Source organism: Drosophila busckii, chromosome 2R, assembly GCF_011750605.1.
Source record: "Drosophila busckii strain San Diego stock center, stock number 13000-0081.31 chromosome 2R, ASM1175060v1, whole genome shotgun sequence".
Taxonomy (NCBI): Eukaryota; Metazoa; Arthropoda; class Insecta; order Diptera; family Drosophilidae; genus Drosophila; species Drosophila busckii.
In genome coordinates, this window is record NC_046605.1 from 18,548,277 (window position 1) to 18,567,225 (window position 18,949).

Below are 18,949 nucleotides of genomic sequence, written 5' to 3' on the forward strand. Positions count from 1 at the left end.
CTAAAAAGCAAAAAGAAAAGGGGAAACAATATATAAATGCAATGCAATTTATTTCTAACGCGAACTCATGCTGCTGCCAGTTGCTCGACGCTCTGCTACGCTCAAGCGTGTGTACTGTGATTTTTCATTGTGCTCACACACATACAGATACACACACACACATACAGTTTGATATTGAGTGCACTTTGTCAAAAGTTATTTTGCAACATTTGCTATTATGCGCTCGATAACAATTTTATAACATTTTTCCTCAGTTAACCCGCACATGACGCTGCCCTCTCCACCCCCCTTTTCAACCCCTCACTGACATTTACTTGCTGCTTTATGTTTCGTATGCTGCGTTTTACAATTTATTGTGTTACATATATTATTATTGTGTATTGAAAAATGCATTTTTCATGACATTGCAACAAAACTCACTCTCACTCACGGGCGCTAGCCCGTTTTTTTTCGCTTGAAAAATTGCGCTGTGTGGCATGCCCCACGACCCCGCCACGACATGCGTATATAAATTGTTTGTGACTGTAATTGGAGCACACATTGTTAAAGTATGAAATTTTAATTTGATTTCGATCAACTTTTAAGCTTGCAAGAAAAATTCAATTGTAAAATGCCTTTAAAAAGTTTTTACTCTTTGTCAGCCAAACTAGATTTCAATAGCAATAACAATGTGCGTGTGTATGCGTATGTGTGTGTGTGTGTCTCTGACACTTGTTGGAAAGAGACCCTTAATCAAGCGCTACACTAAGCTGCTGTGTGGGTAGCCCGAGCGAGCAACAAATGCAAAGTTAAACAACTTCGACACTCTGGCACAGAGTTCATTGTTTTATTTTTTTTTTTTCGCTCATGTGTGTGTGTGTGTGTGTGTGCTACACTATCACAATTTCCACATCGACGCCTGCCGCACGCTACTTGGCAGCACTTGGCAACAAATTTTTCTTTGTCTTTTGCATGCGCTGCGCCTGTGGAGCGTCGGGCTGCGGACGAAAGTCTGTGTGGCACACACACACACATGAACATGACTTATGTGGCATGCAACGAAACAAATGCGAGAGCACAAAAGTCAACATATTGAATAATGATTGGGTAGCCCCAGCGAAAGACTTTCGCCCACTTTCACCGCACGCAAGTGTAACAGCTGCCGTTACAGTATTTACTACAAGCTGTGTGTGGTTACTAATAATCAATTTATTAATTCTTTTTATAAAAAATGCAAGGGAGTATCAGAAAATTGTGCAAATGTATGTGGCAAGCAGCAGAAGGCGTGGCAAACCCATAGAGCATATATATACCCGATCAGCAAGACAAACTGTGTCGATATTACTATTTCCGTCTGTATGAGCGTCAAGATCTCAGAGACTATAAGCTCTACAGCAACCAAATTTGGTATGTAGGCACTTCTAGCTACGTTTTTATTTATTTGCTTCATTAAATGTCTGTATGAGCAACAAGATCTGAGAGACTATAACAGATAGAGCAATAAAATTCGTCGTGAATGTTCTCTCAATTCTTTTAATATGCTTATATCTAAAATATTTAGAGAAATCACACAGTCTGCCTGTATGAGCAAGAAGATCTCAGAGTTTATAAGAGCTAGAGCAACCACATTCGGTATGTACGTACACCTAGCCCCTAAGCAGTACGCCTATATTTTATTCTTTTATATATTCTCTCCTTTCCCCCCAAATAAATTGGAAAATCGAAAAAGTGGATTTACTCCTACAAATTTATCGTTTGCTGCGATTCCCTAGTGAAAGTGTATCATAAAGTTGGCTGCGACTCTTCTTTTCGCTCATTGTCATATTGTTGCCTTACAAATTAAGCCCGAAATTGCTTACTTAAAGTCTTTGCTTTGCCTCAAGGCTTTCTATTTTTTAACGTACATTAAGTATACGATAAATTTTGGAGGCATGCTGCAAAAATTAATGATGCGCCCTGTTTTATTGTATCCTAAGGGGCCATTTTACCAAACCCTTGGAAAAAAAACACACACATCACATTTGCTGTTGCGTTTTTTTATGCGATTTGCGTTTTGTGATAAATTTTAATCGAATTTCACTTTTTGTTGCGCAGGCTCCCTTGACATTTCACCAGCCTACGCCTCAACTCGCTTTCTCTTTTTTCCATTCACTCCTAACCTTTGTCATGCGTGTGTGTGTGCGCATTTTATTGAAGCCGATAAGCATGTCCGATAAATACTTTCATTGTAATTGATTGATATTCGTAGCGGCGGCAACATTTCGCTTTCGCCATTTCGGTATTCTGCTCTTCTATCTTGTTTCGTAGGCCCAAATGGGATTTGTGATTAATTGGATTTGTCTTTGTTTAGTGCTTTTCTTCTTGTTTTTTGGCGGGTAATCAACAACAAATTGAAACTGCCGCCTTAAAGCGTCTGGATCTGGTCTTTTTTCCATATCAATGTCGCTCAGCAGTCGCATTGGCTGCCAAATGGGCCTCAAGTCAAGGCGAACACTAAACTCGCATTTGGCTTTCGTCTTGCGCCAAGTCAAGTCTAGATAAAAGTCAAGACAATGGCAACTGCTGGCAAGCTGCCATTTGGGTTACCTGGAAGCCACATTATGTGCTCACCATCTGTGGCCAGACGGAAGCCACAGAAGCGCCAAAACAATCAAGCGGGCTAAGTCAACTTGGCCAAATGATTTAAGTTTAACCTAGAAAACTGTGCGCTGAACTCGTTTCACTTAAAATAGCATTTAGCTTACATGTTTCAAAATAAAAATGTAAAGATATTAAAAATATACAAAATTTCGATAATTAATAACCCTATTCAAAAGAACCAGAAGACTTTCCTCATTCAAAGTTCATTCTAATTGTAAATCACAAACTATCAGCATACTAAAGTAAAGTTATTGGCCTTACTAGAGTATTATTATGATCCAATTACATTTTAGGTATGTTAAAAAAATAGAAAAAAAATACACTAAATCTATATAACAAATTATTTATCTTTAATAGACCAATCGCTCTATTCTCTATAGTTTTGGAACTTAAAAGAATCTGTTCAAAATAAATAAAAATATGTAAAATCTTAGTACGACATTTTGTATTTTGATTTTTATGATTAGTTATGAAAGATTTGTGTGTGGGCAAGAGACCAAAGGATCACAACATTATTATTTGCATTGTGTTCTGGATAATATTGAAAAGTGTGTGTAAAGCTTATGATTCTGTTTTATGAAAAAAAAAATGTTTATGCTTTCAGCCAAGACCGAATGGCATTAGTCATAAGAATGTATTTAGCTTATACTGTTTCAACTAAGTTCTTTTTAAATTTAAAACAAAAAATAACAGAAAAAGTTTCACATAAAGAAGAAGAATATATTTTAAACTCTCATGTAGAAATTTGTTAAAATATATTTCAATATTATATTTAAATGAAACATCAAAGCTTTGATTGTTTTATGCTTGAGCTCAAATTGAAGATAGTTCTGCAACAAGTGCAAAGCGAAAAGCAAAGCTCACTTTAATGTTTTAATTCAGTGCCAAAAATATATAAGTTATTAACATATATTATACAATTGCAGTCACATAGCAAATTCGCTTAAGCTTAAAACTGCATTTGTTATGCAAAAATGATGCCAAGGCTGCTTTCAAGCATCAACATCAAATTAGGCCACAACGCATTTAGTTGATGCCGCTGCAATTAAAATTTTTCGAGATTAAAAACAAATAAAAACACAAAAATTTAATTATGCGCAAGAGCTGCATAACAACAAAAAAAAAAGGAATGAAGAAGAAGAGTTAAAGCTGTAATGTTGTTGCACAATCAATGAACCAGCGCCACACTTTATGATAAAACAATTGACAGGCGCCTATAAGCAGGCAATGGACATTTAACGCGACAGATGAGCTCAAATGGAAGTTCCAAACGAATTATAAATGCCATGCATATATATATATATATATGTATGTGTGTGTGTATTTTTGCATTGTCGACTTTTGTGTTATGTAAAATGTCCACGTATGTAAATTTAATTTGTGTGTTGAGCTTCTCGCTCATGCTCCACACACACATTGTTGTTGTTATTGTGGTTAACCAACAAATATTTTGCATGCAACTTTGCAACAGAACGCGCATCAGACAGACAGACAGAGAGACGGCCAGACTGGCAAACTAGCTCAGATAGTTTTGCATTGTTGCGGTAAATTGGCAAAAATTTACATACCATTGGCATTTATTGTTTATTGCATTGGTTGCATTGCCACATCATCACAGCAAACATGCAACAATGCCAACATCATCATCAGCATTCGGATTCGCATCCGCATCATCATCATCATTGTTGTGGCTTTAAAATTGTGGCAAATACATTTTTGCAGCTTTTGCGAGAGTTTTGTTTACTTTTTGCTGCAGATTTTGAGGCTTTCTATTTTAATTGAGGTTTTAGTCATGAATTGTGCGCTTTATGGTTAATTTTGCAAAATGCACAGCAAAAGGCGCTTAAGCTCACATAATTGGTTTATTTTATAACAATTTACCATATTTTATACACTTTGATAAAATAAATAAAACATGGAATAGGGTATAATGAAGTTGAGCTAATCAGCAAGACAAACTAAGTCGATATAGCCATTTTCGTATGTATGAGCAGCAAGATGTTAGAGGCTATAATGGTTAGAGCAACCAAAGTTATTATATAGGTACTCCTGGTCGTAATAATACGCTTAGAATTATTTTATTTTATTTATTTATTTTATTTAATGTCTATATGAGCAACAAGAACTCAGAGACTCTAAGAGTAAGAGCAACAAAAATTGGTATGTAAGTTCTTCAAATTCCGAAGCAATTTTCTTATTTTTGAAAAATTTGTTTCCACTCACTTTCCCCGCAATTCCAAAATAATTCAATAAAAAATCTGAAATAAGCTTTGTCATGTTTTTCAACCTCGAGCCTCGTTCAAAGTGCATATAAAAGTTGGCTGCGCCCAACTGTAAAGCGTCCACTTGTATTTTGACAACAGATTTAAACAAGTGGGTCAAACTTTTGGTGAGCTCTGACTTTTGCACATTTTAAAGGTTAATAAATTTAACACACACACAAACACACTCACACATAGACAGTTATGGTCATAAATAAAAGAGGTAAACACATACTTGGGGGCCGACCAGCTGACGTCAGTGGATGAAAGACGTGAGAAAAATGTGCGAGGTGCAAAAACTGACAACAGCTGCTGTTAATGGCACTTTTGGAAATCTTGTGCTTTGATTTATATGCATATACAAACTGTCTTATAAATTATTATTTATAACAAACTCGAGCACATTTCATTTAAAGGCAAACAGCTCAGTCTAGCCCAAGCATTTGGCTATTGTATAAGTTCGTCAGCCCCCTACTTGCTGCTCTTGCATAATGACAGCTGCTTGACAAGACATAAGCTCAACAACAACAACAACAACAACAACAACAACAACAACGAAGACGACAACGACAATTTCTATGCCATACATATCTGTCACATATTGATGATGTGCGTCAACTGGCGTTGCTGTCAATTTTGTTGGCCACAATGCTGTTGTTGTTGTGCCTGCTGTTGCTGCTGCTTGAACTTCATTGCTGCTGTCCATTTGTCATTTGCTCAGTTCAGTGTGTCAGTGCGTTCGTCAATGCATTGCCTTGCTAACTTCATTTATTATATGTTACTGCTGTTCTTGTTCTTGTTCGAATTGTTGTTGTTGTTGCAGTTGCTGCTTGTCTGACAAATTGATCGCGTGATTTGTTTGGGCAGCAGGGCTAACAATTGCTGTCGCGTTGCCATGTTAGCTGAGCAGTTGCAACTAAATGTGTTACATGATTTTAGCTGTGACCCCCACCAGCAGCAGTTGCAGCATTTTGCGTACTTGTAATTTGAGTTGTGAGAGCTTAAAGCGTTTTGCTTTTATATTAAACCGTTCAAAAAGTTGAGCAGTCAACTTTACTCATCGTTTTAAATGGGAATTTCAACTTTACTTTAAGAAGTAACTAACTATGAACTAAGGTTCATATTAAAACATTTCCAACGGTCATTTGATTTCTACTGTCTAATTCAAAAAAATTATAAACAAATGTTTTTTTTCAAGCACAGGCTGTAATAACAAATAATCAAGGAAACCCTAAACGCTTATTTTATTCTAAAAGCGAGCAATACGAACTAAACTATTGAGTTATTATCTCTATTTAAATCAACTGCAGTTGTGGTCTCAACTGTTGAGGTAAACTTCAAATTAAAGTTCTAAAACATTTTGTTTAATATTTATAATGCATTTGATTATGCTCATCATTGCATTTGATTATCATTATAATAAATAGTTATATAATTAGCTTTGAGAAATATCTAAGAATTTATGTTTTCAATTGAGCTCTGCTCAAGTCTATAGCTAAAATCTGATGTTTGTAACTGTTATCCTTATGACTCATGAAATATTTGTATTGCCAGTGCACGGGCACTGCAGTGTAGTGTACAAATATTTAATTTGAAACACTTACGTATACTTAATTTGAAAATATATAATTTGCTCGTTGATTGTTAAAAGTCAACACTCAATTAAAAAAATATTTAAAAATATTCAAACTTTTAAAAAATTATATCGAAGTGTATTTTTCGATCTTGTGATCTTGGCCTAAATATTTTTAATCATGACGCAAGTTTACTTCGCTTTCTATGTGACCCTAAGGTAACTTAAATGAATTGTCAATAAGCAATATATAATTAATTAAAACTCAACTCTCAACTGCTAATTAACCTCTTAAGCAAGCAGCTAGTCATAAAATAAGTTTAAGCGCTTATTTAAACCGTTAACCGGTAACTATGACTTGCAACTTAATTGTTGGAGCCGCATGCGGACATGTGAAGCGGGCAAACGATAACGAGACAACGTCAATTCGTTAAAATCTTTGTCAGTTTTGCAGCTAATTTTGTTTACCTTTTGTCGCTCACACACACAGCAAGCACATGTGTGTGTGTGTGTGTGTGTGCACAGTGTTTGAGAAAAGTATGCGCACGTCTCGTTTGTCGTTTTGTTTGCATTGCACTTCAAACACTGCAGACAAAATGCTGTTGCTGAAAATTTTTTGGCTTTCGCTTCACACACGCACAGAGGCAGACATGCTGATGATGTCTGATGTCTCTATCTTTATGCCAGCGCTTTGTACGTTTGGCAGTTAATCCGCCTAACGTTATGCAACAAAGTAAAGTTTACATTTTATATGTGGAAAATTAATTAATTTTATGTGCAAACAGTTGTTAATTTTGAGCTGCTTGAACCTTAGCGCATTGAAGGATTTTCGTAGCATGGCAACGTAACGAGTTCTTTGAGTATAAAATTTTGCTAATTATTGTTATTATTTCTTTGCAGTTACATGTGGCAATTGGTGGCGGCGCTTTGAGCAGCAGAACTACAAACAACAATAAAATTTTGAGAAGTGATGAAGTCATGAGACCGCAATTCGATCGACGCCTCTGGATATTATTGTTCATTATTTCAATACAATGTAAGTAGAGAGAAGAGATAAAATTAATGCGCGACCAGCAGAGCACACACACACACACAAATTCAACAATGCAATGTTGAGAATAGAACCGAAAGTGGAATAACTAATGCCGGCCACTTTGTATGCTGGGCTGTGTGTGAAAAATAGTTCACAGATAATCGCAGTCAGGCAGGTCACATTATTTATGCGCCAGCACACACACACACACACCCAAGACACACACACACACAGACAGACAGCAGCCCTTATCAGCTTGATATTCTATGCCACAAGCGGCAAACAAAGCCATTTCTTTTATTTGATGTGCGTTTTTTTTTTCGGGGGGCAACTTCGGACAGCCCCAGGCTGTGTGCATTTGTATTTGTGTGTGTTGGGTGTGTGTGTGTTGAGCAAATAAATTTTTTCGCACAGTTTCTGCATAGCAATGCAATGGGGCGTATGAGTGATATGCTATTAGGCAAGCCATATTACACATACGACATGTTGAGCGCAGCTGAAATAAAACGCAAAGAGATTTAACAGTTGATCTGAGGTCACTTCAAGGTGGACACACACACATAGTCAGCTGCTGTCAAAGTCAAATGCGTGTTGCATGCAACAGCGAGACAGCAGCGTATGCAGCTGCTCAAAGCGGAAACGGAAATGCGCGTTCAAGAATTTTAATCTGAATGCGCAATTTCGCGTGTGAGCTGTATGCCAAAATGGCGCGCACATGTCGACGGCATGGCGCCCTAACTTAACGCAACCCCCTTCCCCCACCCAACCCCTCGACATGTTTCGCTGCGGTGCGCCTTGGAATTTCACGCGTTTATTTGCAAAGATTACGAAATGCGCGCCGCGGCGCCCGCTAAAGTTTTGTATGCGCTTCCTGTGCTGCCCGCCAGCGTTGCCGCCGCCGCCGCTGCTTCCTTCCTACCATTGCTTGTCTGTCTGTCTCTCTGTCTGTCTGTCTGTCCCATATATTCTCTTTCTCCCTTTCTCGTTTTTTACACTGTTTGTTTGTGCCGTCCGTCCGTTCGTCTGTTCGTCTGTCCGCCTGTCTCGCTGACTTGTTATGCATGCAAAAGTCTGTGGCAAATACACACAGACCTTGCTTCCCGTTTTGCCGCAACGCGTGCTCCGCTCCGCTCTGCGCTAGTGACATGCAAAATATTTTTGCATAAAAATGTTTGCCCACCAACACACACACACACACACTCACACACATGCATTTACGGCAGCTGCAGCGTAAGCAATGCTGCTTGTTAAAAATGCAAAAATTTAAATTTTAAAGCGTTTCAATTTTAGTTTTTTTAACACAACTTAAGCATGAAATTTGTCAGCAGCATTCGCAGTCTCTGCTTCTTCTTCTTCTTCGTAAGCATTGTTTCTGTTACTGCTGGTCAGCGCATATCTGTGACTACTCCCAGGGGCTTAATGTCCAACATTTTAGCCATGTATTTAAGCTGAGTGTGCGTTTGCTACGTGCTTGCCATGCTAAGAACGTCGTCTTGGATGCTCTCGCAGCCAATGCGAAATGTGTTGCATACTTAAAGGCACAACAGCCAGAGCCATCAAGCATATTTCAGTTTTAATAAAGTGGCGCTTCGGGTGCGCTTAGTCATGCCATTCGCCTCGTGTCATCATCACAAGCAACTGAGGCGAAAGCGCACTTAATGATCAATTTAGCAATAAAGTGGGATTTGCTACTCAATGTTTTTATTTTTTTTTTACAAGGTGTGTAACAAACTCGCAGGTAGCATTAAAAATTATAGCCAAGCATTGGCGTAGAAGCAGCAAAAATCAGCAAAGTGCGTATAATTAAGCTAACCACAATAAAAAGTGAGTTATCGGTCTATCGATTTCAGCTGGTTTGCAAACAGAGCTGCCACTAAGCTTATCGATATTATCGATAAACAGTATTTGTGCCTTAATTGAATTTAAATTTAGTTTAAAATATCTAATGCTTAATATTTTACTTGAATTGAAACTAATGAAAATTTAATTGAGCTTTAAGCAAGAATTAAAAAGACACAGCTATCGGCTTATCGATTTCAATATTATGCAGTGTTCAAAATTAAAGCCAAGCCTTAGAAAAGTAAAACTGTTTCACTTAAAACCTTCTCAATGTTCACCAGCGTTTCCACTAAGTTTATCGATAACAGAATGAAAAGAAAGGTGCATAAATTTTAAGTTACAGAAACAAAAAATATATTTTAAAGACATTGGGGTCTTTGATGCTGTTGAATTTTGAAGACATTGTCCAAATTGGTTTAAAAACACCAAAGAATTTAATATAAAATTTAATTTCATATCCTAGAATTATGTCTATGGGATATCATTATTAATTTTTCTGCTGAACCCATACATATATTTTAATTAAAACTTGCTTTGCATTTAATGCATTGCGAAATCTTTTTCCTTGAATTGCAACTAACGAAACATTGAATAATTATCTGTAGCTGCAGCGTAAGCAAAGTCGAGAGTTTAAACTTGTTATTAAAGCCATTGTATGCATTTCGATTAACTAAAAGTTAACTTTTGCGTAATATGAAACTCAATAAAAAGCTATAGAGCTAGAGCATTGCAACTTTACTAAAAGCATATTTGATTATTGCAACTTTTGCTTTAATAACTGTTCTCATCAGTTGGGCACAATGGGCAACAATCTCGCTCTCTCTCTCTCTCTGTCTCTCTCTCTCTCTCTCTGTCTCTCTCTCGCTCTCACTCTCTCACTCACTCGCTGGCACTTTCGAACTGTAACCAAAAGTAGGTAACGCGTTGCACACTGCAAAATTCCAAACGAAATCAGCTTAAATTTCAGCTTTCAAGTGGACTCTACTCCACTCAATTTTGTGCTCACTCAGCGCTGCACACAACTCTCGGATGCAACAATCAACAAGACAGAACCGCAGCGCATGTCTCGGCATAGACGACACTTGAGGCAAGGGCCAGCGACGTCGTCGACGTCGTCGTCATCGTCGTGGACTTAGTTAGCCACTTTTCTTTTATATAAAATGCGCCTTTTGTGCCTCGAGTGCAGCCGGCGGGGCTTGGCCCAAAACTCGTGGCTGCTATAAGAAAAATATTGCCTAGCCTGCAAGTTTATTTTAAAGCTCGACTTTTGTTCGAGGCTGAAGTTTACTTTTGTGCTGAATTACTTTTCGGTTATTTTGTATCTCTCTCTGTGTGTGTGTGTGTGTGTTTGATTGTCTTGTTGTCTGGTGTTGATGCAGCTCCAGCTTCAGAACTTTTTTGCGATTGCGATCTTGGGGCGCACTTGGTCCGGTTAGTCGCGGAGTTTATTATGTGAGCCAAAGCTGCTTGCAAAATGCAATTATTAAAAAGTTTCTTTTGTCGTCGGACTTCAAATTATGCCCGCCGCCATTTTGTGCTGTCCACAGTCACGTTTCGACTTTTAAGTTTTGTTGCTTTATATAAACTCTCATTGGTGTTAAACATTGCAGGGCGAATGTAGAACAAAAGTAAGTTGGCAAGAATTTATTTTTTTTAAAGAAATGTGCAATGAAACTTTAAGACTTGCCAGCGGAAATGTGCAAGGTATGTTCCAAAAAAAATGTATATATATGTGAAAGGAATGCCAAAGTCGGAAGCGCAGCTAACAATAAAAGCCAAAAAGGGCATAAAACGCGCACTTCCGCTTTAAATTTCCCTCCCAGCAACATGAAGAGTGGAGTGCGAGCGCAACGTGTGGTCGTAGCTGAAGCTTTGGGGCATACTCGACTTTGGACTGTTGGCCCGTTGTTGGCTTCCGGTTTGGCTAGACCGACAAAAATTGGCCGCACACTAAATTGCACACCTGAGAATTAATGCGCTGGCACTTGAAAGGCATTTTGAGCTATGCGCTCCCAAAGAGCTCACACACACACACACACACACAGACACAGACACACATACAGATTGGTGTGAAGCAAGCCATGCAGCATTTGCTGTTGCAACTCCAAGCTGCACTTGTTGTAGTCGCGTAGTCAAAGTCAAATGCTTTTTGTAAAGCCTTCTACACTGCTTCTTCTTCTTCTTCTTCTTCTTTTTTCACCATTGCTTCCTTTAGTTTTGCTTTGCTAGTTGACGCCTCTGGGCTTGTGGTGTGGTGTGTGCTTTTGAGCAAAAGCGCTAACTGAAGCCTTGGGAGTTGAAGTCATACTACACTCAATACAGTGGTTGCAACAATTGCTCTTATAGCCTCAAAATCTGCTAAGCATAGGCAATGTCTTATGAATATTTATTGGTAATTATTGTACTAAATTTATGCAGAGCAAAGGCAATATTTATTATAAATAAATAAAGCAATATATTCATTTAAATACATTTCTCATTATAAATATGCTAAGCATATTATTTATAGCTAATAATTTTGGATATTTACATTTTAATTATGCAATATTTATAGCTAATAATAATAGCTATTTAAAGCTAATAATTAAAGCTATTTATTTAAAATGCTATTTATTTATGCTAACCATGGTTAATAATTATTAAGAATTCATTAATTTATCTATTTATTATTAATAAAAAATTAATTGTAAATCAAAATAAATCATTATAATTATCACAGAAATTTTTTTAAACTCAATATTGTTAGCCCGTATGCCTTAAAAATAATAAAAAAAAAAATAAATAAAATTTAACAGTAAATTAGACTTTCACCAATATATATAATTTTCAATTTTCTTTTTTTCAATTTAAAAAAATATTTATATTAAACTCTTTACAGTTTAAAATGTTTATATATCAAGATTTATTTTATTAAAACACTTTTACTAATATGCTTATCATATTCAATAATTATAGCTAAATATTTTTTATTTCAATTTATATTTTTAATTGTTTGACTTCAAGTCTTTGCTTTTTAGTAGTTTTTATATTTATTTATGTATTTCATCAGTTACTAACAAAGCAAATATGCAAGTGCTAATGTACACAAACATTCGGAAGTAACTGTAGAAATCTTGGCTTGCCGCTTTGCTTTATTTTTCTACATTTTTTTCGTCTACTTGCTCGACGCTGTTCAGTCAGTAAAAGCAACTGAAAATAAATTAAGTGGAAGTAAGTCGTAACGAAGTGATACATAATTCTTTGTATTTGCTGTGGTTGCCCTCCCAAGCGCCACTGCTCGAACTTTTACTGTATTTTCGTTAAAGTTCATGTTGTGCAGCAAAAATTTAAAGCATTTTAATTAAACAGCAGAGACCCTTGGATAAATTAGCTAAAGCTTTAATGTGACTAAGGGAAGCCATCAAAGTAAATGGAATATAGTACGAAACTTTTGCTGCCAAACAACAACAAGAGGTTTAAGCACGGCGTAACTGTAATCTAATCTACCGTAATTTAGCTTTAATGACCAGAGAAGTGTGCAGCACAACAAAGGCGTCCACTCAGTTTACCTCTTAAATAGCCTAAATAACTTAATATCTGGGCCAAAGTTAAGGCGGGGTGGGTTGGCTGTGATTGCAAATCGGCGCCTGAAAGCAGGCAACGAGTTTTGCTTTTTTAGCTTATTGCTACTTAACTAAGCCAACGATATCATTTTATTACGTTGCTCAATGACAAGAGCAAGAGAGAGCGAACGAGCGAGAGAGTGTGAGAACACTTTTGTGATATTTAGAAGCTGGCATTTGCTGTTAACTAGTTGAAAAATTTTCACTTTCCCTGAGAGCTGTGACATGGCTTTAACTTTTAGCCAACCAGCTAGCTACCTGTCCTGCCACCCTCCGCCCGCTGGCTGCGCGCACATCCGAGCTCAGAGGCCATTAACGTGTTTCGTTTCATTTAACTTTTACGCTCAGCGCTGTCCCCCAAGCAGAAGCAGAAGCAGCAGAGCAGCAGCAGCTCAGCGCTGCTATTTAGCACGCGTTGGCTCTACCAACTCCCAACTCCAGTTTCATAGCCGCCCATGGCTGCTATTTTTGTTACACTTTGGGCCCATGAAATGAAACTTTTACCTGCTGCATGCTTGACCCAACAAAGGACGACAGAACAACGTTGACTGGGAATTGAGTGTGGGGTGGGGGTGGGGGTGGGGGGTGACGGCGTGTTTGGTGGGCTGACCTTCGTTGCTGACAGCAGCCGTCATTAACCTTTCATGATGAGGGAGCTCTCCCCCAGCTACACAGCCTGAGCACAATCAAGCGGAACAGGTGGCAGAGCTGAAGCCGCGCTCTTTACTCTTCTTGCTCTCTCACTCTCTCTATCAGCTTCAGGCAGCGCAGCATTTATTTGAAGCCTCTCGACAACAACAAAAAAAAAAGACAAAACAAACACACAAAAAAAAAAAATAAAGAAGAAATCCCCACAACTTGTGCCTCAAGTTTGTTTGCCAGTTGTTAAATTTTTGAACTTTGACTTTCGGCTACTGTGTTTATGTTTGGTTATGTTCGTGTCGTGTTTTTGGGGTGGTACTTTTTTGGCTTTAATGTGTCTGCTGCGCGTTGCCGCAGTTTACACAATGACCCAATTCTTGACTCTTGTTTGTGTGACAGTTGCAGGCGCCTTTTTTGTTCAACTAACCACAGGCCACGCCCATAGACAGACGCAGATAATTTGGCAACCACAACGTTGTGTGTGTGTGTGTGTGTGTGTGTGTCGTTCTAGCTGCGGTTGCATTGACTCTGCGCCTGTTTTTCCATTTGTGCAATACATTATTTTGTGCTATGCTAATGCTAATGAAAATGGAATTAAATAGCAAACTGCGCTCGTCGCTCGTTTCGCTTTAAACAGGACTGTCAGACTAAACGGAAAATCATAACAAGCCGGGGCGCCATGTTAGAAAATCAATAACTGTTTTATAATGCGCCATACACAGAGCAACCAACAACAACAATAATCATGACGTTGATGATGTCGTTGGCTCAAAGCCTAACCTTAAACTCGAATGCGAGAATATGCAATCCAACAATAACGACAACTAGAGCATAGCATAAGCTTAGACACAGACACACACACACACACATAATCATGACGCTGTCGACGACAAGAGCAACAATGAAAACAACAGCTGAGTGCCCTCAAGTGTTTTATCCTTGACAAAATCCTTGTGCAACAATCAACAAGCAACCGACAGTCGCATAAAAAACGGAACAATTATGACACTGCCATGCTATGGAAAGGGAAACTGCAGATAAAATAGTTAACAATGCTGAATAGGAATTCCAGGCTATGTCTATGACTAATGATAATTCACGCTCACATCACTTTACTTGCAATCAGATGCTCAGCTTTAAGTTTGCTGCACAGCTTGCCAAAGTTAGTTGAACAATTTTTGTAAATCTTTGCGTTAACCGCAAAAAATGTCAACAGCAACGCCACCACAACGCCCTCAGCAATGACAGTTGACTACCTCACACTCACCGCTGCTCATCAGCCCGAGAGTTTCGTCTACACAAAGTGCAGGCGGCACAGACAAACAATTTTGTCGAACATAAAATCGAGCACAACTTAATTAAATGTTAAAAGTGCGACCGCAGTGGCAGCTGTGCCCCCAAAGTGTTGCCTGTATGTGTGTGTGTGTGGGCGTGGCAAATGGTAGGCATAGCTTGTATTATGCCAAGCGTAAGACGCTGACAGCTCAAGACAGAGACGCGCAAGTTCATTTACGGTGGGCTGCTGGGCAAATTAGCAAAGCTGTCAACTGTCGTTGGAATGAGAGCAGCTAAGTGTGTGTGGGTGTGTGTGTGTGTGGTTGAGTAGACGGAAGTGAGTTAGAGCGAGAGGTAGAAATATGTCTACAACTTCATGCTTGGCAGGCAAAAGCAAAACAATGTGTCTCACCTGCGCTTCAACACCTTGAGTACTCTATGGGAACTTGGAACTTGCCCCACGAACTTAACTCCTGCGCTTTCAAGGAACTCTCTCTTCATCTCTCTCTCGCTCTCTTTGTATGTGTGTGTGTGTGTGTGTAAATTATGGCATGTCTACTTCCGTCTACTCCGCTCTTTCCACTACTGCTGCCTGTCACTTGGCGCCTCGACGCGTTGTTTGTAATTTGTTAATTTCCCGCATTTAGAAATTAATTTTCACTTCATGCGCCGCCAAGCAGACAACAGCAGACAACGTCGAGCCAAGTTGACTACCCTACCTGACTACACACACCCGTACACACACACACATACACGCTCAAGTACACTTTAACACAAACACGTGAGGCAAACTTATACTGCAATTATGAGTATGGAAACTCTCACTTGCTGTTTCGGTGTACCATGGCAACATTTTATATTTAAATTCTTTTATGTTGTCATTAATTTGTGCATGTTGTTCTGCCATTGTTTCGCTGCTTTCTGCTTTTTGCCGTTGCTGCTGTTAATTTTTGAGGCAAAATCTGAAACTGGAGCGTCGTGTGTGTTTGACACGTTTATATTTTAATTGCGCACATGTGTAAAATACTCATTTTATTGTTATTATGTCCCATACGCAATGCGTACTTGCGCGCCACTTAACAAAGTATATTCTTTTAAATACTTTTTTAGCCAGTAGCCACTTTAATTGCTTCATTGTGTACTCTCAGTCGTTGAGTTGTTGATCGTAAACCATAATTATCTGTTTAGCGAAAAAGTTAAAGATAATAATTTTTCCAAAAAGTCTTCTTCCGTTCTCTTTCTTAGTTGCGATGCTTGGTACAGCAATTATATTGATTTGTATAATTAAAAATGCAGCAACCCTTTGAAAGCTTTTTTAGAATTTGTTTTCGGGCGAGTACCCTGTCAAAATTTCTTTTTCTCAATTTCATTTTATCTAAATTTAATCGTTTTAACTTTATTGTTAAGTATTCCTCGATTACCTCGGCATGTGTTTAGGACGGTTTACGGGTGGCTTACACAAGCCCCTACTTCAGACTCTTTCCGTAACCGTAACACATTCTGTGCATTTGCCTCGGCCAGTATCATTTAAATTGCAGCTGTTTTCATTTTGCAAGAAAGCCGGGAATGGTGCCGGCGATAAAATGGGAAGCCCATGCAAGCATTACCAGAACATTTTGGAACAGCGCAGGCATGCTAAAGAGAAAGCCGAGAATGCCCGAAAGAATAAGAAAGATGCCGCCAAGTTAGAAGCGTATCAAAAGAAATGCTTCGAGTCGAGGAAAAGAGCATTGAAGAAGGAAATGGAGTGCATGGACCCGTACGAAAAGCAGGCAATGCAAAAGTTGATGGGTTGTCTGCTACATGGCATGGCTAAATCTTGCAAGAAGTCAGCGCTTAGGAAACTCTGCAAAGAAAAGGAACTTAGGTCCAAATGCCATGAATTAACGTTGTTGAAAAAGCTTAAGATATTGCTGAGAATGTGCGAAAAGGAACAGAAGAAATTTAAAGATGCTGAACAAGCTAGCGAATGTGACGACTGTGCCACAGATAATGACACTGACACTAAGCAGAAAGATCCGTTTAAGTTGCTATGTTGTTCATTGAAAGAGAATGCTACAGTGAAACCTGATGAGTCGAAAAATCTATTTACACAGAAATGCGATAACTGTGTTAATAATGAATTGCTATCAATATGTCGACTTCGCAAGGAGTTGTCCAAATGCGAGAAGCAAAAACTTGCGAAGTTCTACAATTGTATACAATCGAAACTTACGCAGTTGTGCAGGAAAAAAGTGTTACTTGAAATGTGTAATGAATCTGGTCAAGACAAGATAATGCAAAACTTCAATAAAATGAAGGCTGGTAAAACAGGCAAGACTAGCAGTGAGAAAGCAGCTAGTAAGGAAATAGCGGCTGAAAGAGCGAAGCGAAAGGAAGAAGCCCTAGCGCGCAATGTCAAACTTAATGCGCTTCGAGAAAGATGCGAAAAAATTGCTTATGCAGAAGATGATTGCGATGATGGTAACATCAATGAGCGCAAAAAGAGTAAATCTCAAACAAAGATCAAAAACTCAAAAAAAGAAAAAAAGCCGAGCACTCATGAAAAAAAACTAGTTAAAGATAAAGAATGCAAAAAAAAGCCTCTAGAAAGAAAAGAAAAAGTCCAAAAAGAAAACTGCAAGTCGATCGTTAATGATAAAAAAGATAATGAGCTGGAAAAAATAAAGAAAAAATGTGAAGAAAAAGCCCTGAGAAAAAAGTGCGAGGAGGAAGAACTAAGAAGAAAGTGCGAAAGAGAAGCGTTGAAAAAAAAGTGTGAGGAGGAAGAAGAAAAAGCGCTAAGAAAAAAGTGCAAAGAACACGAATTAAGAGAAAAGTGCAAGGAAGATGAGCGTAGGGCACAAAAAAAGATACAAGAGTTGAGGAAAAAATGCGAGGAAGCAGCCCTAAGGAAGAAGTGTAAGGAGGAAGAAGCTTTAAGAAAAAAATGCGAGGAGGAAGCAGCACTAAAGAAAAAGCGCGAGGAAGAAGAACAAAAAAAGAAATGTGAAGAGTTTGAAGCCAAAAAAAGAGCTGAGGCTTATGAACAGTTCCGATCGTGTCTTTACAGACCAACAAAAAGCCAAGACTATCAAGCTAATAACAAAGTTTCTATTATCGGTGTCGGAGCCGTTGGCATGGCAGCTGCTATTACCATTCTGACCAAGAAAATAACCAATCATTTAGCACTCGTCGACATCAATCGGACCATGTGTGAATCGGAACGCTTGGATTTGCTACATGGTTCGATGTTTGCAAATAGTTGCAGAATCGAAAGTGGCAACATGTCTGTCACAAAGAATTCGAGAGTGGTCCTAATGACGGCTGGGCCACGTCCCGATCCAAATCTATCACGAATGAGTGTTGCAAAAGATACCATAGAGATTATCAAAAGTGTGATGCCAGCTGCTGCCAAGCATAGTCCCAAAGGAGTATTCATAATACTCTCCGAGCCCGTCGATGTGATGACCTGGGTGGCACAGAAAATTACGAAATTGCCCTACGAGCAGATCTTCGGTACTGGCTGCCATTTGGACACAGCACGCTTTCGCGCAATTGTTGGACAACAAATGAACATATCGCCGTGCTCCATAAATGGCTACGTGGTGGGCGAGCATGGCGAGAGCTTAGTGCCATTGTGGTCCTCGCTGACCATAGGAGGTGTACGCTTGATGAATATGATTCCGAACATAGGAACTGAGCAGGATCCCATGCGATGGTCAGATGTCCGTATGGATGTGGTGAATGCTGCTTTGAAGGTGAAGGAAGGCAAGGGCTATACCAATTGGGCCATTGCACTTTCTGTTGCGGACATTATTTCAGCAATTTTTGACGACTCGTATCGCGTTATATCGTTGTCAACAAATGTGGCAGGCATGTGCGGCATAGAGGAGGATATGTTTCTATCATTACCATGCATTCTAAACAGGTGGGGAATTTGTGGCATTGTGCGTCCGATTTTAACAGATTGGGAGAAACGCATGTTTCTAAATTCTGCTTCAGTGATACGCAATGCTCAGACCATTATGAAATTTTAGTTGAAAATTAATATGCTAAATTGAAATTAAATGATTGTAATTTTTACTTGTAAATATATTGTTGTACTTTAATTATTGCCATTTAA

The 18,949-nt window shown here is 38.6% G+C and overlaps 2 protein-coding genes across 2 annotated transcripts in view; both read left to right on the top strand.

Moving 5' to 3' along the window:
• The window catches only part of LOC108596226 (hemicentin-1), a 178,171-nt gene that overhangs the window by 39,680 nt on the left and 119,542 nt on the right, over nucleotides 1-18,949 (top strand). Inside the window, exon 2 of the mRNA XM_017981754.2 lies at nucleotides 7,354-7,489. Coding sequence (XP_017837243.1) covers nucleotides 7,432-7,489 — 58 coding nt within the window. The 5' untranslated portion in view covers nucleotides 7,354-7,431. The remainder of the gene's footprint in view (nucleotides 1-7,353; nucleotides 7,490-18,949) is intronic.
• On the top strand, nucleotides 16,184-18,895 carry LOC108596225 (axoneme-associated protein mst101(2)). The gene has a single exon (XM_017981753.2). The coding sequence runs from the start codon at nucleotides 16,272-16,274 to the stop codon at nucleotides 18,861-18,863; it is 2,592 nt and encodes an 863-aa protein (XP_017837242.1). The 5' UTR covers nucleotides 16,184-16,271; the 3' UTR covers nucleotides 18,864-18,895.

What these genes read in the sequence shown, in the direction of transcription:
- LOC108596225 (XM_017981753.2), top strand. Translation starts at nt 16,272, where the DNA reads ATGTGTTTAGGACGGTTTACGGGTGGCTTACACAAGCCCCTACTTCAG.